Consider the following 22,080-nt stretch of genomic DNA (forward strand, 5'->3'; position numbering starts at 1 on the left):
TGCTTCTTGTATCACACTTTATTTTCACGCAGCAGACACCACACTGCTCTAAGAGCATCCATGAACTCAGAAAAGGAAATGTCCTCCAAGTAGGAATTATCTCTCAGCTGGGTTAATTCAGTTCAATTTGGGTCAAGGTGTCAAATATAATGTAGAACAGCTGGTGGCCCCAGGAGACAACATGGGCCATTACGGCTGCCCTTGGATCTTGTGCAGCTACTAGATCACGAGGATGACAATGTCCTTTAGCAACAGTGATTGTTTCCTCTTCCCTGCAAAAGGCCCAAATGAGTAGAAAATGTTGGCGCTTCAGCCTGGAAAATGTTATTGCTCTTGAAGTAACTTTTTGGACTGTAACCAGGAGTCATCGCTGGGGAGCTGTGCTGAAACTCCAGAGGGCAGCTGCAAATCTGCAGAACTTGCAGGTATGAGGGGGAAAAAAAATCCAAAAACAAAGAAACAAAAAAAAAGACCCTGTACGTTGAGCTGTCTTATTTAGAGGTGCATGATTAAGAATTGTGTTTGTTGCATTGGGAAAGCTGTCCCATGGCCAGCAGAGAAGACACCTGTGAGGCTGAGAAGAGCATAGCAGTGTCCCTGGAGACTGGTGGTTTCTTTGCCCACTTGCTGTAGATAGAATTTGTTCATCTTTGTGGAGGTTAACTCCTTTGCACTGTGCACTCGGGTTAGGATTTTCCCTGGAAATGCTGCCAGGGTTGCAGCTACTGCCCATGGCAAATGCAGCATCAGAAGTGGCTCCTCCAGCCAAAACTCTCCCTGTTCCCATTGCCCTGCAGGCAGAGGAGCCCTGGGAGGGGAATCTGGACCTGGAGATGCCAGAGGGCAGGATCGCTCACCTGGGACATCCCACCAGGGAGTTTCCCGGTGAATTCCTTGTGGTGGGTGTCTTCCACAGCAGGGGCACAACCTGTGTATGACCCTAGAATGTGGGAATTGCAGCAAATTCAGCAAATTCTGCCCATGCACTGGGGTTTTTTTCCCTCAAGGTGGCACAAGAGGAGCAGAAGTGTAACAACTCCTGGCTATGGGGAAGGAATTGGGTGCCAGAAACCCCTGTGAGGCACCAGTGTTGTGTATCAATGGCTGTTTTAGCTGTTATTAAATAATTATATTAAAATAGCTGCTTTAATTAATAAGCAGTCTTTTTTCTAAATAACCTACTTGGAATTGGAGTCTGGCCCTGCCCTTTGTTATTCAGCCAGTGATGATGGTTTAAGGACAGGTATTTTGCAGCCCTGGATGGTCTGCTCCTGACGCTAAATAACTAGGGAATTAGTAATGTGGGGGGAAATAGTTTATGTTTAAAATGCCGGCATTTCTGCAGTGGGTTAAGCAGGAAATACTATCAAATTACTGGATATGCTGTGTTACATCTTTACTAGCGTGAAGATTATACAGGTTGTGCCAGCATGAAGAAATACCGGTTGCATTAGAACCACTTTCTTAACATTATCCTCCTCATGCAATCCCAGCATTTGCTGAGCTATGAGATGGACAAACGCTTGAATCATCCGTAGGATTTTCCAAGAGCCAGAGATCAGAGGCAGCCAGAAAATGTAACTCCATCCCGTGCACAATCCTGTAGGATGCCTGGTGAGTGTTCAGCAAGATCCACGTTTTTCACCACTTTTCCATCAGGAAAACACGTGGGCCTCATCTCAGCCTGCTCGGATGAATGGGAGAAGCTCTTCCCATGCCAGGCTGTGCCCGGGAGCGAGTGGAGGTTTCACCACCGAGTGCCCACGGGATTCGAGAAGCTCCAAGTTGCTCCTGAGCTCCGGGTGCAGCCGCAGCCCTTGCTTCACCCCGGCTGGGCAAGTCGGAACGTTGTCCTCTGGCACCTTCCCGTGGGAAGGAGCCTTGCAGCTGCCCGGGAACGTCTGCATCCTGCTGGAGCAGGAAGGGAAGGACATGAGGGAGAAGGTGGCTGCAACTCTGCTTCCCCCAGCAGCGGGATGTAACCTCCAGGAGGGATGCTCACGTTTAACTTCTGCACCTGCGTGCTAAAATCCATGGGGAAACCGTCCCCCTGCAGCAGAGGGGAGTGAACCTGTGCAGGGCTCCCGGGCTGCAAGTCCCCGAGCAGGCAGGGCGGCCGCCGGAGAGGTGGCACCGGCGACGCTCCTCCTGCCCGCCGGGAGGGCGGAGGGAAGCGCCCGGCTATATGAGCGTGGGCGTCGGGGCCGCGGCGCGCCATGCCGGCACGGGGCCTCCTCGCCCGCCTGGCGCTGGGCCCCGCGCCCGGCGCCTACCGGCCCCTGCGCAGCGCCGAGGAGGACGAAGAGGAGGAGGTGAGGACTCCCGAGCTGGCTCGTGTGCCGGGGCTGCCCTCTCCGGGTGGCAGTGGCAGGACGGGTGGCTCTGGGCATGTGGCAGCGTGAGGGACGCGCGAGCCTGGGCGCACGGTGACCCCAGGGGTGCCCGCGGCGGCCGGTCCCGTCCCTGTGCCCCTCCTCGCTGTCACTATTAGTGTCACAGCTCGTAGCGAGTGATCCCAAACGGGCTTTGCAGCAGCTCTCAGCAGGGACCGCTGGAGACCACCTGCTTTCCTCGGGCACGGCTCATGTGAGAATGTGGATTTTTATTGATTTACTTGTTTTTCTCCCCTCCTGTCACTTCTTCCTCCCACGTCGCAGCTGGGCCAGGTGACCTCCCACATTACCTGTTCATCCTTCAGCGCATAGGGCTCATCCCTATCGCCATCCCAAGGGTACCATCCACACTCCGGCAGCATCCTGCTGCGTCCCGTATCCCGTAAGCGCCTCCGCTCTTTCCCCATGCCGCCTTTCTGACCTTGCCTAGCTGGGAAGTCACAGGCACTTGGCCTGTTCTTTGGCAATACAGTGTTTATTGCCCCGTCATATTTCATGTTTACATCCGAATCTGCAGCCTCATGGAGTCCGAGCTCTGGTCTGCACGGAGCATTTTGTGTTTCTGGCCTGCCAGGAAAATGCCCAGAGCTCTTGCTGCAGACCTCAGAAGTAGAAAGCAACATGAAGCAATGGGAATATTCGGTGGGAAATGTCCTTCTGAGGCAAAGGCAATGTCGCCTGTCAGTGCAAGCTTGTGAGGATGCAAAGACAGCTCCAAAATGACCGGAATCCAAAGCCTGTATGGATATAGATTCACCTACAGAAGAGATGTTTAATGGAGAGACAGGTGAGGAGCACCCAGATGGCTCCCGTCTGTGTATCCCGCTGCCCAGGACGTGGTGCGTTAACATCCTCCGTGGCTTTGCAATATCCACCGTGCAAGTGAGCGGGAAGAGGCCGGTGCTGGGGAGGAGAATGAAGATGAGAAGCTCCTGGGGGAGTGGAGCTGCTGCAGGTGCCACCACGCTGGTCTGGAGGCCCAAGTGACAACAGTGGTGACCCCAGTGCACGGCACAAGCCCTTCATGCTGGGATGTGGCTCCTTCTCCTGCAGGAAAGCTGGAAGCACCTCTAACGCCTCAGAAGAGGCTGGAAAAGACCTCGTCACCTGGATTTGCCTCTATCACCCGGGGCCCTCTTAGCATTTCTCTCTGCTAAGGTTTAGCTTTAGGGAAGGTCTGGGCCCTAGTCCAGACAGAGGGTCTTGGGAAGGTGAGGACAGCCTGGTTCCCACCCAGGTGACGGACCAGGGCTGAGGACCGGCGTGTGTTTTAGCAGCCGTGCAGGATGTGTAAGAACAGGCTTTCTGTTCAGGGCTTTAAAGGGCTGCTGGAGCTGAACAGCCCAGGCCACTCTTGCCTGGATTACAACATATTAATCAGTTTGAAGTGATCTAAAACGGAGGGAAAAAATACGCCAAATCTCGGGGGAGGCTGTGGAGCGGAGATCCCCAGCGCTGCCGCTCGCGGCTCCTCACCAGAACACACAGCTGGCACTGGGCTCTGCAGAGATCCCTATGGATTCACTCCTTCCACCGGGGCCGCTCCGACGCCGGCGGATCCAGGCTGGGCTCTCCAGAGGGGGCAGATCCCGCAGGCGGCAGTGGATCAATACAGACGGATTCCCAGGACGCCCGGCTCCGTTTCCCGGCAGCACAGGCTCCGCTGCCGCCTCGGGGATGGAGCCGTGTCGAGCTGGTCCCCACGTGGGGCCTCCGCTCCTTCCCGCGCCACCCAGCGCCGAGCGGCCCCGGGGACCCCCGGCTCCCGCCCGAACCCCCTGCGCAGTTTGGGGCGAATCCCCAAGCTATTGGCAAGGCAGGTGGCCCTGGCTTTTATAACCACTCCTGCACAAGCCAGCAAGGAAAAAGCAGGCACCAAGTGCCCCTGTTAGAGCCTTGGAGCTTGTGCTGGCTTTGCCCCTCTTGCAGGTTTAAGCCCATTATGTTTTTAATGGGGAAGAACAGGTTTTCCTCGTTCCAGGCGAGATGTTGGCAGGGCAAAGCCCTTATCTGCGCAGGGCACCTGCGGGCACCCCCAGCTCCTCCTCGCGCGGCACTGGGTTTGTTTGTGTTGCTGGAACCCGGCTCCTCGCGCCGCTTCCCGCGAACCCGGAGCGGAGCGAGGGAGATCCCAGCTCCACTTTTCCCCGGAGGTGACATCGGAGTCGCTGCGAGGGCTCCCTGATTTACTCTGCAGTAGGATCTATCTCATATCTCCGCTGGGGTGTGTTCCATTTATCTCCATTATAAATAAATAGTATGTATTAGTGTATTTGTATGGAATGAAATATGCATATATGTGTATAGAAAAGGTATATATGCCTAAAAAGCCCTTTCTGCTTCAGGCCACTGGAGCATGTCCTTCTCCATCCCCTGGATACATTACCAGCCCCTAATCCCTGCCTGGGGCTCCTGAGTCTGCCTGGCTATAAAAGAAGGTTTTGTACTCTAAACTTTCTGTAAAAGCCTTTCTTTCTTCTTATTTGGTTGCATCTGTTCTGAATTCTTGCAGGGGACAGAGCCTCTTACAGCTACTGTTTAACATTGTTTTTGTCTGAGTCGTTTAACGTCCCTATTTCTTGCTGTGAAGAGATAAGATGCACCAAGCTTTGAGGCAAAGCTTAATTAGTACATGTTATAAAGTACCGTGATTTAAGAAGAGCCTTAGTTAATTGCGAAATCACTTGGTCAAAAAGATAAGAGGAAGGAATAGGATTAAGAGAAGAACTGAAAAGATACTGAAATGGTTTTATGGACTGTGGTCCTGCCTGCAAACTGCTTTATCTCTCTTCCTCAGACCTGCACGGGGTGCGAGCTGAAAGTCATCGAGCACAAGGCGGAGGTGGCCGTCCTGCCCCCAAAGGATGCCTGCAAATGCCAGAAAGAAGAGCTGGCCAAGGCTTTAAACGTGAGGCTTCCCAGGGCCCGGGAAGGGGCAACACGCACAGGTTGACTGGGACCCAGCTGCAAAATCCCTCCTTGGTTTCTGTGGAAAACTTCCCCCTTTGCTGTGGGGCGAAACCTTGGACCCACTGTGCCCGAGTTTCTTGTAGACAGAGACTATATATAGGGGGCAATAATATATCTTGCTTCTGCTCCACTTGTGCCCTGGGAACTTTCTCGGGGCACATCCTCTTTGTCCCTCCTCGACACGTGCAGTGAAACCAGAAATCAGCCCTTTCCTTCGCTGTTTTCCATTTTCAATTTGCCACCTCATCTATGGCTCCGCACCTCTGGAAATGGTTTTGTTAATGACCTTGTGCTCCCTTTATGGGCTCTTGTGCTGGATGATGGTAAAGTTCTACAGTTTAATAGAAATAAAACCACACACAGAAGAAATTTGGGGCATTCTACAGTTTTCTAACATTCCTAGATTTTCTTCAAGCCTCTTTCTGGGATGACTGCACAGCCCTGGCTGTTTTGTTCCCTCCAGGTTGATCTGCAGACCGGGCTCTCCGAGGTTTCCGTGCTGCAGCGCAGGCTAAAACACGGCTGGAATGAATTCTCAGTAGACAACACAGATCCGATATGGAAGAAATACCTGGACCAGGTGAGGATTTTCTGCCTGGATTCTCGTGTCCTGGGAACCTGCTTTGAATTGGCCTGGGCGTTTCAGCACCTTGAACTACTGGTGGTTTCTATTTTGCCAGCTCCAGTCCCGGGGCAGGACGTGCCCTGGGTTCGGAGACGCTCTGTTCCCACAGGAAAGCCAACGCGCAGTTAGGATGCGGGTCCATTTAATGGGGAGATAACATCTTAAACCAAAAATAAATCCTTTTAACTCCATGCAGCCCACAAATCAAAAGCTCTGGATGAGTGGCCTGATTCCTGGAGCATATTTATTCCCTTTAAGGCAAACAATAAACTTATGAAAGGTTTGGGAAAAACAATGGGAGCTCAAACTCCTGATTTGGGTTGCTGGGGTGGTCAGTGAAGGCAATTGCTGAACTTGTCTCCTGCCACAAGGTGTTTCTGCTGTTCCCTTCAGCAGGGAATGGGTTTAAGCCTCAGTTTTCCCAGTGGGCATCTCCGCATTCCTGTTGTCCAAGGACAGGACTTAGTCCATTCCTGTGCTGGCTCTGCAGAGTTGTCATCTTCTCAAATGGGAACGAAGCCCTTAAAATTCCTGTGCAAAATAATGAAAACTGAGGAGCTTCCCCGAGTGTCACGAGTTTGCAGGTCCTCGGGGATAAAGGAACTTAGTGAAATACCTGGGCAGTTTCAGGTTGAAACCTGCTCCTTTCAGCAGTGCTGTGCCCAGGGAAGAGCTTAGCAGATTAAAGAGGGAGGGGGGAAGAAACAGAAGGAAGACAGGGAGGATTTCTGGTTTCGGATTCTCAAGGACAATCGCGGGTTTTGTGCGGGGCTCCAGGTGGTCCGTGGAGAGCGGTGTGTGCCGGGAAGACGAGACGCGGAGCAGGGATGGGAGGAAGGGACGGTGCTCTGGGGGAGCTCCTGCCGCTCTCACCGTGCCCCGTCCTGCAAGGCAGCATTTACCCTGGAGAGGGACGGCAGCACGAAGCCACAAAGAGCTTGCAGGGAAAAAAAACACCTTCACAATCCTTTTTGTAGAAGCTGGATCCCAACCTGGCTTCAGCAATGCCATATTAAATACCTATTGTATTTCAATCTTTTTTCCATTTTTTTTCTCCCTCTTTTTAGTTTAAAAACCCGCTCATCCTGCTGCTGCTGGCGTCCGCTTTGGTGAGCGTGGTCACGAGGGAGTACGAGGACGCGGCGAGCATCGCGATGGTAGGTGGCCCTCCCGCCGCCCGGCCTGTGCTCGGCCCCACGGCCCTAACGCTGCTCTGCCTGCAGGCCGTGCTCATCGTGGTCACCGTGGCCTTCATCCAGGAGTATCGCTCCGAAAAGACCCTGGAGGAGCTGAACAAGCTGGTGCCCCCCGAGTGCAACTGGTGAGGAGTGAGCACCGGGGCAGGGACAGTGCTCTGTGGGTCCCTGGGTCTCACCGTGCACCTGCGTTGGGATTGGAGTGGTGGCATCTCCTTGAGCCTCTGGCTCTGAATCCACCCGGAGATGGCCAAAGGAACGGGGCTGAGCTGCAGGAAGCTCCACCTGCAGTGTTTGCCTTTGGCACGAGAGCGTTTTCCTTGGAATAGCCCTATCATGTCCAGCAGGTCCCATTGCCTTGACGTGCCAGGAACACTTTCTCGTTCCTCTTTAGAGATCAGTTCTGCCAAGGCCAACATGCCAAACGAGCTATTGGGTTTGCAGGAAAGGTCTACCTGAGACGTGTCACGGCCCTTTCTTGCTGCAAAGGTTCCCCATCATTGAATCTTACTAATGCCACTGTTAAGATTTTTTTTTTTTTTCCCCTCATTTAATTTGACAGCATAAGCACCTAAGAGTTCAAAGGCTGCACTCTTCACATAATAGCAAAATGCCAGGAGCAATGCTACCTTCCCAAAGCTTCTCAAGTCTCCAAGTGAAGCAACCTGCACGGTGTGACCTAAAGTGTGAGCCAAGGGAAAAGCACGACTTGCATTTTCCACCTGCTACTTATACACTATTTAAGTCGCTAACCACTGAAACGCGAATCTTCCACAATCTGCCCATCTGTTTATGAATTAAAGCAGCCCAAAAGGGAGCATAATCACCTGTCCTTGTTGTTATGTATATTTTGATATCCCTGTTTGCACTGGCCGCTCTCTGGCACTTGCCTTCCTGCCGGTCGCGCTCGGGGAGCTGCCGAAGGAGCCAGCACAGCCCTCACAACCTGCTCTCCTCTCGCTTTATTCCATTTGTCCAATGCAGCCTCCGGGAAGGGAAACTGCAGCACCTTTTCGCCCGGGAGCTGGTGCCTGGAGACATCATCTGTCTCTCTGTGGGAGACAGGGTCCCTGCCGACCTCAGGCTGATAGAGGTAAATCCAGCGGGACGCTACCAGTCCCGTTTGGAAGTGTCGGGTCTCAGCGTTGCCAGAAATACTCGTGTTTAATTAGGTTACAGATCTGCTGGTGGATGAATCCAGTTTTACAGGCGAGGCTGAGCCTTGCAACAAGACCGACGCCGTGGTGCCCGAGGCCGGGGACATCACCACGCTGAGCAACGTGGTTTTCATGGGAACGCTGGTGCGCTATGGGAAGGGAAAAGTGAGTCCTGCCCCCTCCCTCTTTCCCTTGATAATAACTACAGTTTCATGTATAAGATCAATGTTACAATTTTTTTTTTTTTTATTTTTTTAATCTCTCTCTCCTTCTCTTTTTTTTTTCCCCTCCCTCTTTATTTTTTTCCAGGGGGTAGTTATTGGGACAGGTGAAAACTCCCAGTTCGGCGAGGTGTTTAAAATGATGCAAGCTGAAGAGGTAAAGACGTCCCCGGGCTGCTCTTGCTGTGACCCAAACTTCGGGTGCTCCGTTCGCAGCTAACTTGCATCCACCTGTGTCCCACGGTTGCCTTCTCGCTTCCGTTCCCACTAGATACCTCTCATTTCACTTCCACACCTGCCAAGCCTTTGCAGGCCAACAGATAAGGAACTAGTTAATGCCTCGCTTTGCTGCATTGTTTGGGCCTTTAGCACAAGAGAAGGCAGCCAAGCGGGGTGATGGAGCCTCCTCCTGCTCCATAGGATGCTCCGTGCCTGGGCCACATCTGGCTTTCAAAGCCCTAGGGGCACCGGCCAATGATAAAAGCAGTACTGTGCTTGTTGGTCATTGCCCTCACGCTGAATTCCTCTTGTTTCATTCATTGGCAAAGAAAAATAACTATTTTCTGCTTTCAGACCCCCAAAACTCCTCTCCAGAAAAGCATGGATAAGCTGGGCAAGCAGCTCACCCTTTTCTCCTTTGGCATAATTGGTGAGTTGAAGCAAACGCTCCTGTTTGCATGGTCAGCTCCTAAAACCTACTGTGCTCCAGGGTTCCTTTTTCCAAATGTCCCTGGTGATGGAAGGATTGGGAAGGAGACATCTAGGGGTCTCATCACGTACTCAATTCCTCATAGATTTGTATTTCTTAAGGGTTTTTTTAGTGTGCTGTTTTTTCTCTCCTGAAGGTTTAATAATGCTCATTGGCTGGTTGCAAGGGAAGCATCTTCTCAGCATGTTCACAATTGGAGTTAGGTGAGAAAAGCACTTTTTTTCTCTCTATTACAATGAAATACATCCCAGGCCTATTTTTCTCCCTTTTGGTGAGCTATTTTCTCTATTCAAAACAATGAACTTTCCTCCTCACAAAAGAGAACTGTTTAAGACCCTTTAAAAACTTATATTGATCTTGCACCGACAAAATTAATGCAAGCTTTACTATAGACTTCAGTAGAGAGAGAGTGGGAAAAAAAAAAAAAAAGGAATTTATTTGATCTTGGAGAGATGTTAAATCCAGATCCTTTTCCATTATTACATTTGAATCATGTAGCCCGAAAAAAAAAAAAAAAATCCCAGCAATTTCCACTTCATCTTGCTGTGAATGTCCCTAGCTATGAGCACTATGAATTTAGTGGGAGTGTAGCAACAGCAAATATTAGCCTTTGCTGGTCTTACTGCATTTGCATGTAAAGATTAGAATGTGCTTTTAAGGGCATAAGATGCATGCACGGCCCCTTAATCAAACATAATAAACCATATGTTTCTCGTAGTATCAATAAAACCTGTTGTGTGATGTTGTCATGGCTCTAAAATAATTCACTTAAAAATAAGAAAAAAAAAAGAATAAAAAGATTGTATAGATATAAAATGACAGGTGAGGGAATCTCAGAGGAGGGAGACTAACTTGGTGTCCACCTGCTCCTCACTTTTTGTCATTTTAAATAGGAATTTTAAGTTCAACTTCTGGAGAAAAGTGTCTGGGTTTCAAAGTCCTATTTAATTACGTTCTGTGTCCTTCAAGGTGCTCAGTTACCCATGGGATTGCCAAGGAACAGAGGCAGACAGTGTCCAGCTTCTTCTAGCAGAGGATTTTTCTGCAGGTTTTAGTGATGCTCCTGTTCCTTGTGCAGCCCAGGTGTCTCTGAGGAGCTCGTTCCCTCTGTCCACGGCTCCCACCCACATATAGGAGAGGGAATGAAGGGCAAGGTACAGCCAGAGGCCGGGAGCCAACAACCAGGCAGCGATGCCGAGGAGCATTGAACTTCTATCCTCAGGAAGTTAAATAAATGAAATGAAACCCAACCCCAAATCCCTAGTTAGAGCATTAACTTCTGGCTTTGGCAACGTAAAGAAGAACAGGAATTGCTCTGCCAAAATCGCCCAGAAGAAGGTTGAAGGGCTGGATAAATATCCTGCTCTTGTGTTTACAGTGTGCTAAGAAACTTCAGTGGTTTGTGCTGCGTGGGCGGCCAGTTGCCTCCCAGACAAATAAGCAGGAAAATGGGATCTCTGTGTCCCATTTCGATAGGTGTTTGTGGTCTGAGGCCTCCGTTGAAGCCGTTGTCTCTCCGTTGTCCCCAGCCTGGCCGTGGCTGCCATCCCCGAGGGCCTTCCCATCGTGGTCACCGTAACGCTGGTGCTGGGCGTCCTCCGCATGGCCAAGAAAAGGGTGATCGTGAAGAAGCTGCCCATCGTGGAGACCTTAGGTGAGCCTGAAAAGGGGCCGTGGAGTTTGGGCACCTGCTTGGCTTCTTCAGAGCCTGAGCTGAATAGCAACGGGCTGCCCAGTGGGCCTTGGTTAGGTAAATAGCTGGGGATGTGCGTCCTGGGATAGAGAAACCCTCTCAGGTTTAGAAACGTTTTCTGCCCTGCATGTGTCTCCTCAGGTGGAACTGCTTGGTTCTTCTTTCCTCGCCACTCTCTGGACAATCCTGCAGGTCCATCCTGGCTACATTTTTCAAATCTGTCTAGAAAACCTTGCAGTCCCTCCAGCCGAGCTTAATGGCGTAGGCAAAACCATCTGCTCTTCTGCAGTGTGTGGGGTCATCTCCCCAATGTCCAAAGAGCAATGGAAAACAGAGCTTGGGAAAACCTTAAGGAGACATCCAGCTCATCCTCACTGCCATGGGGCAGGCTGAATTATAAAGAAATTATTCCTTTGTTTTCCTTTACCTCTAGATTGGCCTTTGTCCCCAGGTGCCCATACTCAGGGCTCTGCAATCCTAACCTTTTGTTTAAGATATTGCTGCATGTTTACTACGAATTATTTTCCTAATCATAAAGTACAGCTGCATTCCAGGCCTGGCCCATGTACTTTCAAATGTGCTGCAGAGCCGGCTCCTTCAGCTGAGGCTCCTGTTCCTTGGAAGTGCCGCCACTGCTTGAACTGCCCTTGTTTGCTCTGCAGCAAAGGATTCCTGCCACCCTCGTTTAATTGTGTCTCCCTGGCCCAGCACATCTGTATCTGCCTCATCTCATCCAGATTTCATTTGAATAGGGCTGTGCCCAAAGAGGCATCATGGCAAGGTGCCGGGTTTCTCTGTGCTGGATTTCTCTGTGGGGCAAAAAGGTGGATTCTCCTGCCCGATAATTACACCAGGTCTGTTAGGAAGAAAAATAATGCTGTTTCTTTATCTGTCTCCTCAATTATAAATAATAAAAATGAAATATTAGAGGTGATGGCTTTGCTCTGTCTTAATCCTCCAAAATGGCAATTCATTTAATCGCAACTCAATCTGCTTTGTTCTCCCTGGGCTCTTACCCGGAGCTGGTCGTGCTGCCAGGGTCTGTGTTTGTCACCTGCAGAACCACGAGAGAAATTCCGACTTAGAAGGGAGTTGAATTCTGATTCTCTTTAATGTCCTTTCCCCACTTGGGGGATTGGGAACTAACCTTAATGTGGCCACTGTGCCAAATCCCTCTACTGCTGTATTGTGGTGTACTGGGCTCTGGAGCAAATGTGACCTGGCTTCCAAATCGTTATGTGCTTTGCTGAAACACTAGTGCCAAAAAGCAGAGATTGAATCGGGCAACTGCTGCTGTTTGCACCTTTTTTGTAAGTGCTTTTTGTGACAGTCCTTAACCCAGGCTGTTATCTCTGATTTAGAGACAGGGAAGCAAGGATTAAATGACTATTGGAGGAAGTATGTGGCGGAGTGGGACTTTGATCTCTCTTCTCAGTACCTACGCACCAGCAGAGCAGTAACTCGCATTGCAGCTCTGAAACACTGGTCATGTCCTTGGAAATCAGGGTCTTCTCTGCCCATCCGTGATACGATGCCCAACACAAAGCAGCCTTCTCCAGCTGCTATCTATCCAATCTTACATCCAAGTTTTGTTCATGATACCCTGATGTGCAATCAATTCCCAACCCCTCATCCTTTTCTAAACAACCACCTCTTCGGAAACACTTCCACTTCTTGGTATTTTTTTCCTTTTATGCCCGTGTGCAGTTTAAGTAACATCAGGACAACACGTTCTCCCTCTAAGACGTCAAATTTCATTGTGTGGCTGCATTATTTATTAGTTCTGATTAAAACTTCCTTGCATCAGGTTGCTGCAATGTCATCTGCTCCGATAAGACAGGCACTCTGACAGCCAACGAGATGACGGTGACTCAGCTGGTGACCTCGGATGGATTCCAGGCAGAGGTAAGGACCACGCAATTCCATGGACTTTGCCTTTCAAACCCACCAGGACCCAACTATCTTTTAGTTCAACCTTTGCTACAATCATTGAGTTCCCAAAAATATTCCTGATATAGAGTAGGATGGTCCTGCTTGATACTGAGAACTTTGCTCTTCTTTCCTCAGGTTAGTGGGGTGGGCTACAATGGAGAAGGAAATGTTTATCTTTTGCCATCGAAAGAGATTCTCAAGGAATTTTCCAATGTCTCCGTTGGAAAATTAGTGGAGGTAAGTATAAATCATGGACTAGCCTGTTCAGTTGCATGTGTTTTTTAACTTTCACAGATCGAATTGGGTGAGGAGTGTGGGAAACATGAATTCATAACTCCAAAATGAACTGCCTTGCCAGAACAATCTTCTAGAAAGGTTCTGAGTAATTCTTATAAGATACCTGGGGCGAATCAGTAGCAGGTAGCAAGCGTAAGGCGTGTAAGGAGAGAGCAGAGCCTTCAGTTTAAGGTGTCTACCAAACTTCTTGGCTCTCCTTCTTTCGCCAAAGGCTGTTTGGAATTTGGACTATCTCAAATCTGGTGACATTTCTTACCTGGGGATGTGGCTTCTTTCAATCTACATTTACTTCATTAAAAGAGATGAAGAAGCTTTGAGTTTAGCTTAGGAATACACTGCATAAATATGTCACTTCCTCTAGGCTGGCTGTGTGGTTAATAATGCCATTATCAGGAAAAATAATGTAATTGGACAGCCCACAGAAGGAGCTCTCATGGCCCTTGCAATGAAGGTAAGATTTCTAAGATTTAAAAATTTCTGGATATTTCCCAAAATTTAATTTAAAAAAATTAATAATGATCTGCAATTGTTGGAAAGCAGTGAGCAGTCTCCTTTAACGTCTTCACGTTGGTTTTAGTTTCTCTCCCCAAGGTCATATATGCACATCTGTCCCGCATAAACTGCTGCTGCAGACAAACATCTTCCCCGAGCTTCTGTATTAACAGTAATAATTGTTTTGCTTGGCTAATCTGGGCAATTACTCTGCATAATGGATTTCTTCTGGGCTCACATCAGACAGCGCGTTTAATATTTTCTGCAGATTCCAATTAAGAGTTCAGGAGGAGAGGAGAAAAAGAATAAGAACGGGCCATATTATACATTATGACATAGGGTCACCCTGGAGTAGGGCATTCGGTAGCTTTTTTACTTTTTTTCTAGCTAAAGAATGTGTAAAACAAATGTTTTTGCTGCCTATTGTATTCATGCTCATTGAGAAAGGCAGAGGCTGTAAAACACCTCAGATATCCTCTAATCAGCATCGCTCAGCCTGCGGTGCACAGAGCTCGGGTGGGCTGTAAAGCACCAAAGTGGGCTGATTAAATGATTACACATAAATATTACCTGCAAACATCTGCCCGTTCCTCACTGTGAAGTGTGCAGCCGTAACGGCGAAACCACGTTATTCTGTGAAACAGTAACACTGTTTTTCTCCAAATGCTAAATTAAAATCATCCTCCTGCACAAGTCAAGGAATAGCAGAATATAGAGGGCTTCAAACTTGAGTTTAACCTGTCCCTTATCAGGCACTAAAATGGGAAGGCAGTTTTGAGTATGTGCACTTTAATTTTCCCCCTGCTTCCTGCAGCTTCTTCAGTGCTCTTTTACTTTATTTTAGATGGATTTAGCTGACATAAAAGATCTTTATATAAGAAAGAAGGAGATTCCATTCAGCTCTGAACAAAAGTGGATGGCTGTAAAATGTATGCTGAAAAACCAGGTAAAGCAAACAGTTCTGTTAGCAGGTTTTGTGTTTCCCATTGTGCAACTCCACAAGGGGTATGAAATGGTATCTCTTGAGCAAATAAGGTTTTCAGAAACTAACTATATCAGGAGAAAAACTGAGCAAACTTCAAAATTCCCAGCTGGGGTGTAATTCTAGCTTGCAATGCTGCTTTTGAATGGGGGAAGATGATACTTATCCTATACTGATCTGAGCAGGGGGACAAAAGCTTTTCTGTGAAAACTCGCATGGGAAGAGAAAGCACGAGGTTTGGAAGAAGTCTTAGGTGTTTTCCCCTCGCCAGATTAAGGAGTTAAGCTTAGCTGATGCTGCGCTCTGTTTTAAAAAGAGGCCACAATTTTCATGGCTGTTCTGCCTGTCTCTCCAATGGCCCAGCATGAAAAATGGTTATGGCAAAAATATCACTTCCTATAAATTCAACATGTATATGGGTATTTCACCAAACAGCTAGAAGAGCTGCTTCATCAACGATGCAAGGCTTTATGTGCTTCCATATTTCAAAAATGTTCCCTTTTTGATAAGGTCTATTATCTCCTTATGTTAAAGGACCAGGAAGACATTTACTTTATGAAAGGAGCCTTTGAGGAAGTTATTCGATACTGCACCATGTACAACAGTGGTGGCATTTCCCTCTCGCTCACGCCCCAGCAGAAGGCCTTCTACCAGCAGGAGGAGAAAAGAATGGGATCCTCGGGTCTACGGGGTCAGTCTCCACGGTCTGTGGCCCTCGAGCGTGCAGCTGGTCCTGCCTCCGTGTTTTCCAGCTCCGTTAGGTCTCGGCTTCTGCACTTCCTGGTGCCAGCACGTGTACAGCTGCCCTCTTCTCCTCCTCCTCTTCCCGTGGTCATTTTCTTCTCTTTTTTTTATGCAAACTCTTGATGGACTGACCAAAAAAGTCTGGTTGGGGTGTTCTTAGATCCAAAGGGCTCCAAATGAAAGCAGCACATGTGGAAACTGAAGACAGATTGAGGTTTAGCAGGCACGGTGGTCATGGGCTTGTGGTTGGACTTGGTGATCTTGAAGGTCTTTTCCACCCCTAATGATTCTCTGATTTGCTGTCCCGCCTTGGATTTGGGCACTGAGATTTTTATTTGACATTTTATTCAATTCTGGACCAAATCTGATGACCTTTTTTCTTTTTTTTTTTTTTTCTTTTCTTTTTGATGCTGCATGCATGTCAGCACAAAACCCACTGATGTTCTCACACACATCCCATTTCCTTCATCCCTAGAAACATCATTTCAAAAGCACTTTAAGACTTTTCACACCATAATAAATACACTTTCTCTCGTGCCCTTTCCCAGGATATAAATAGGTGAGAACAAGTCTTGGCAGCAGAATCTGGGAGAACATATAGGTAATACATACATATCCTCCAGGCCTGTGTCTTGTGGTTAGTAGCTCATACGGGAGGTTTGCCCGGCAGTATTGGAGTCATCTACTGCTGTGAATGGCAAATTGCTGCTCTGAAGAAAAGCACTTAGGTGCTTCAATCATCAAAGCAACATGGACATGAACCCCTGGCAAAATTTCCTCGAGTTATTTCGGCTACTGAAGAATATGGGTAGGCACCAAGAACAGGAACAAAATGTTCAGAGGGCTGTTGACGTGATGGCACTAGTTTAACTGGAGTTACATTGCACTTTTTCTTGGATAAAAATGTCTTTACAGATGTTATTGTTGAATGGTTGTCTGTTAGTGTCTGCCCTAACTTTGCCCTGCTCCTGCTTAACCTCTCTTTATTCAGGCAGGACTCAGTAGATAAATTTAAACTAGACAGAGGCAAATCCTGAGAGAAATGAATGTGAAGCAGCAATGCACTGATCTGGATAAACTCGTGCTCCTTGAAGTGGAGCAAATTGTTGTGTCTGCACAAGACTGGAATATCTGGTTTATTCACTTTTTCAGCTGAAAACTTAGGATCTTCTTTAAATGCTCATTTTAATGTGTTTTAATGAATAATAATGCAGCCTTTCTCTTTTTTTTTTTTTTCCTCTTTTTCTAGTACTTGCTTTGGCTTCAGGTCCAGAACTGGGCAGATTAACCTTTTTAGGTCTCGTTGGAATAATTGATCCCCCAAGGGCTGGAGTGAGAGAAGCTGTTCGAGTCCTTTTTGAGTCTGGTGTATCAGTGAAGATGATAACAGGAGATGCTTTGGAAACTGCCGTGGCAATAGGTACCAAAATTAGCTTTGCTCCTACAAATCTCTTTTCTGCATATCCAATCAGTCAAGTGCCATTTACTCATTAATCATCTTTATTGTTCTTTTTGTATGTGCAGTATAGGCTTCAAATCCCAGTCTCATTAACTGGCGTTTTATTTTCCCATTGAATGGAATGTAAGTGTCCTCTAGCAGAGCTGAGGGCCAAATGTCATTCTGGGCTTTTCGTTGCAGGACAGAACATTGGTCTCTGCAATGGGAAGCTGAAAGCCATGTCTGGGGAAGAGCTTGAGCACCTGGCAGAGTCAGAGCTGGCGGCCGCTGTCAAGAATGTAATGGTTTTTGATTGCAATAACACAGTCTGCTTCCATCTCCAGCACCTCCACGTAACCCGGGATTGTATTTTCTTCTCTGTTATGCAGGTTTCCATCTTCTTCAGAACAAGCCCGAAGCACAAACTGAAAATCATCAAGGTACTTACGTTGTATGCTTCACATTGGCAAGGTGTGAGGGGGCTTCAGGAGCTCCCAGGAGACCTCCTGGCTTTCCAAGGAAAGGTTGGCTAAAACTACAGGACAATAAAGCCCAAGCTAGAGCAGTACCCTCAAAGTTCTCGTGTAGCCTCAACCTTCTGCTCTTTGCTAATTAAGTGCAAATCCTAGGATTGCCAGAAGGAGTCACTTGTCTTCTCCAGGCCTCAGTCTCTCACCTCTCCACCCCTACAGGCTTTGCAAAGGGCTGGTGCAATAGTGTCGATGACAGGAGATGGTGTCAATGATGCCGTGGCCCTGAAATCTGCTGATATTGGGATTGCAATGGGACAAGCAGGTACAGATGTCAGCAAAGAGGCTGCCAACATGATCCTCGTGGACGATGACTTCTCCACAGTAATGTAGGTTCAGATACTTGCTCAGGTACTTCCTTACTTCAGCTGCTTATCTTGCTTTCCATTGCAATGAGGTTTTTTATGTGACTAGGCTGAAAATGCCCTGTTTTCTCATTTTTATAATAGACTGTAGGGATCTGAAAGCATCTAGAAGATTTGGTAGTTCATTATGTGTTCTGCATCCAGGAAACTCAGAAGAAGGATGTGTAATTTGCACCGCTCTGCTGGTTCATAACAAACAGACGCAGTGGGCAGAGTAAAGATATAAGTAGGTCGCATGCCTGCTTGATCAACCAAGACCTGGCTTTAAGAATCAGTGTTTTCATGTCTACCACTCTCTTAGCATCAGTCACTTAACTACAGAACTGCACTGGTGTCCTGTCCTAAGCTGGGCTCTGAACTTAGGCAGGAAAAAAGTACTGGAAAAGATGAAAAATTGTCTTTTGGGTTTCACAGGAAGCACAATTTAAAATAGTGTGAACGCTAGTTATCTATTCATTTTCCCTCTCCCTTCCAGGAATGCAATAGAAGAGGGAAAAGGAATATTTTACAACATAAAGAACTTTGTGCGGTTCCAGCTCAGCACGTGAGTTCTCGGTTGCTCCGGTTCGGGTGGAAGCGCCTTTTGGGGGAGGCCGCCCAGATGACCCTCTGCTGTGATTTGCAGGAGCATCTCAGCTTTGAGCCTAATTACTCTGTCTACAGTGCTCAACCTACCCAATCCACTCAACGCTATGCAGATTTTATGGATTAACATCATCATGGATGGGCCTCCAGCCCAGAGGTATGGAAGACTCAAACAAGCAAAACAGCCTCGATGTAACCATCGATTTTTAAGATGACTCAGTCTGGCTTCGGAACAGAAGCTCTTATGATTTCTGCTCAAAGAACCAATCGTTTGGTGGTTAGATGGGACAAATTGCGCTTCTCTTTCCTTTCTCTCCAAAATCACAGAACGTTAGGACTTCATTCAACTGCTGCATAAAACTGTTCCATTTTGGAAGGGATGTTGGCCGTAATCTTAGAACTAGCTCTCCCTCTGCGCCGGGAGATGATGTACCGTGGTACATCATATGTACCATACCGACATGTACTAACATTTTAGCAATCTGTTATATACATATAGATCCTTTTATAGGTCTCCTGGATGTATTTGGGCCCTCTGTAGCCCTGCCGCAGTACTGGCACCTCTCATGCTTTGTCTTAAAGGATTCCATCCCCCAGCTCTGTTCTCTCTCATCAGCAGTGCCGTTTGGGGATAATCCCTGCTAATTAAGCATGGTCCTCTGCTTCTATTCGAGGCAGTTTGGGAGTTGAACCTGTTGACAAGGACACTATCAAACAGCCCCCTCGCTGCATCACGGACACTATACTCAGCAGATCGTTGATCCTGAAAATCTTCATGTCAGCCATCATCATCATCAGCGGAACCCTCTTTGTCTTCTGGAAAGAGGTGAGCACAATGTGCAGTCGGGTCTTGTTTTCGTCAAGGTGGGGGACAAAGCGAGGGGCAACCCCTGCCCCATGGGGCACTTGAGCAGTATGTGCAGGAGGGAAGGATGAGGGAACCGGGGTCAGCTCCTGCTCCCCTTCTGCCTTCCTGGGTCACCTCGGCCTTCTCCAGGTCGGAGCTTCCCCTCCAGCAGGGGAAATCTACTGATATCATCACAAGGCTTCGTGGCACTTTTCACTGCTAGACTGCAAGTACCCGGTACATAAGCACGATGATTTACTGTTAGTAGTGACTGTTAATACTCCATCAGTTAAAGAATATTCTGAATTACTTTTTATTTTCCTCTTTGATAAACCATACATCAATATTATACCTCTGAAAGAAGTAACACATGGCAGATTAATTATAGTGTTCTTTAATGATCATGCTGAGAATACTCAAGTTTGAACATGAATCCTGACCCAGGATTACTGCTGTTGCAGCTCTGTAATTGATGGCTATGGGAAAAGCCAGGCTGCTGGTGAAAAACTCTCTTATTGAGTCAGCTTATATATTTGACTATTCATGATATTTATGAAGTATTCCTCTGGCACAATGCTGTGTTTTGCACGTGCTGGTTCGTATGAGACATCAATACATTTTAGGATTCTCTGGTCAAATTCCACGCTAAGAATTTAAAGCCCTGTTGATAAGATTGTAAACTCAGCAGTTGGCAGGGGGAGATGAATGCCGCCCTAGCAGCTAGAACTAGACTTATTTGCTTTCCTAGACTTCAGTTGCCTGTAGTCCTTAAAGAGAATATTTATTTCTTGTGTTGCATTGGCATATCTTTTGCAAGCAGCCTCTTAAATAGCGCCTGAATTTTCACATCTGCTTCCAGAATCCAAAAAGTGGCATAACTCCCCGGACCACAACCATGACTTTCACGTGTTTTGTGTTTTTTGACCTCTTCAACGCCCTGACGTGCCGCTCTCAGGTGAGACGCAGAACTGCTCTGTCAGCAAGGGTTTTTTTTTGTCTCAATCTACAAACATAAATATCAGGCAGATAAATATTTTGCCTAGTAAGAGGGTTTTTCATGTCATTTGAAGCACCACAATTTTTATCAACCTTTTAAAATAAATCTGATGGTCATGCTTCAACTGCAGCTCTGCTTTCAACCGTCTCCAGCTCTGAGTTACCGTTCACGTAACTGCACTTTTCTAAAAAGCAGTAGATTTTTATCTGCAAAGAAACAGCTTGACATTCAAGCACCAGGAGGAGACTGGGAGACATGACCTTTCTTTTCTCCCTTTTTAGACAAAGCTGATATCCGAGATAGGCTTTTTTCGAAACCGCATGTTCCTGTACTCGGTGCTTGGGTCAGTTCTGGGACAGCTGGCTGTCATATACATCCCTCCGCTGCAAAAGATCTTCCAGACGGAGAATTTAGGCGTGTTAGGTAAGTGACAAAATAAGGAAGGCTTTTTTCTTTAAAAATCTTTACAAATCAGATAAACAGATGAGATTTGCTCAGTTGTTCCATGATAGCTCCCAAGAGAGCACTGGTGGAAGAAATGCATCGACAGCCCCCATACCTATATACATACGGCTATATGCAAATGCTGCTATCTTAAATGTGAATTACTGCACATAAGTGACTGGAAATGCAGACATGCCAAGATTTACCGTAAAGAAAGCTCCCTCAGACGATTACACAGTGCCTGTTTCGAAATAGGGGGGTGAACGTTTCCTTGTTGAAATACAATGTGTATTTTACGATCACAGCCAGTGCAGGCATTTCTGCCATACAGTACAGGTATCCTATCTGGGTGTGTTGTTAGGGGCAGGGCTCAGTGATCCCGGATGATTAATGTGGAAGTCACCACCCAGCAGGCTCTACCACCCGCTGTACGTGTGTACAGTGCCGATACAGCCGCTGCTCTAACGCAAGAGCTTGCCGAGGTCTAGCGCGGTTGTGCGGCGCCGTCGTTACACCCGCGCAGAGCCCTGCTGCAGGAAGGGCCCTACCTGGCACGTCTGGCTTAGCAGGGCACGGAGCTGCTCCCGTGTTCCATGCCGTGCTGTCTCTCCCTGCCAGACCTGCTCTTCCTCACGGGCCTGGCCTCCTCCGTCTTCCTCGTGTCCGAGCTCGTCAAACTCGGTGAAAAAAGTTGCACGAAGGGACGTCCCACCTGAGCACAAGGAGGGCTGCCCTGGGACGGCGGCTCCCTCCAAAGCACCGTTCCCTTGAGGCACCCGCTTCCTGGGAATTGGGCCGACTCATCCCTGCTCCAGAGGCTGCTCTTGGCAACGTCTGCAGGGATCTACGGAGCTGCTCCTGCTTCTATCAAGATCATGTATATTTTTGTAACACACTGATCTTCATGTTGAGAATGGAGGGAGAGCACCGGGTAAAACAAAGCAGTTTCATACTTGTACAGAAAAAAAATCTACTGTGCATAAACTAAAAAATTATTTATTTTACCACATTGATTTTTATGAATAAAAATCTATGTTTTAAACTGTCACAGGGAATTATTTGAGAGAGATTCTTGCTTTAAAACTTTTCCTTTTAAATAAGAAGAATGTTAAAAAATAATGCTTTTACTAGTTCTTTTTCTATAGACAATTCATAGTGTCTCTAGATTCCTGGAAAACTAGGTTTGATGCAGCAAAGTGGGGGACATGGCGAAAGAAGAGTGGGGAGCTTAGCCCTCAGGTGTCACCTATAGCTGAGACCTGTGTCATGAGTAACAGGGGCTGGTTGATGGGATGGGGCACGAGGGGGAGAAAGGGGCAGAGCCGGAGAGAGACGGGAGTGTGAGGGGCTCCCGCGTGCGCTGGAAGGAATGTTACCCACGGCTCAGGGAAGCGCCGGAGAGCTGCTCGGCCCGTAGCAAGGTCCGGCCTGGCAAACACCTTCTGGGCATCTTTGTCTCCATG

The 22,080-nt window shown here is 47.8% G+C and overlaps 1 protein-coding gene across 2 annotated transcripts; it reads left to right on the forward strand.

Moving 5' to 3' along the window:
* Nucleotides 1-130: 130 nt before the first annotated feature.
* ATP2C2 (ATPase secretory pathway Ca2+ transporting 2) lies at nt 131-21,466 on the forward strand. 2 transcript variants are annotated; one of them, XM_026042385.1, is made up of 26 exons: nt 131-425; nt 5,191-5,301; nt 5,827-5,943; nt 7,056-7,145; nt 7,212-7,309; nt 8,169-8,277; nt 8,357-8,506; nt 8,651-8,719; nt 9,136-9,211; nt 9,408-9,474; nt 10,801-10,925; nt 12,772-12,869; nt 13,032-13,133; nt 13,555-13,644; nt 14,530-14,631; nt 15,202-15,358; nt 16,661-16,831; nt 17,051-17,148; nt 17,239-17,289; nt 17,542-17,708; nt 18,220-18,288; nt 18,370-18,486; nt 19,008-19,155; nt 20,036-20,131; nt 20,455-20,596; nt 21,236-21,466. In XM_026042385.1, exons 1-26 carry the CDS (start codon nt 288-290, stop codon nt 21,331-21,333), a joined length of 2,856 nt encoding a protein of 951 aa, XP_025898170.1. In that variant the 5' UTR covers nt 131-287; the 3' UTR covers nt 21,334-21,466. The 2 variants fall into 2 exon arrangements, with proteins under 2 accessions (XP_025898170.1, XP_025898171.1); XM_026042386.1 differs by lacking the exon at nt 21,236-21,466 and adding an exon at nt 20,979-21,052.
* Nucleotides 21,467-22,080: the final 614 nt, after the last annotated feature.

Source organism: Nothoprocta perdicaria, unplaced genomic scaffold (genome assembly GCF_003342845.1).
Source record: "Nothoprocta perdicaria isolate Ctin4 unplaced genomic scaffold, notPer1 scaffold_30, whole genome shotgun sequence".
In the NCBI taxonomy this organism is placed as follows: Eukaryota; Metazoa; Chordata; class Aves; order Tinamiformes; family Tinamidae; genus Nothoprocta; species Nothoprocta perdicaria.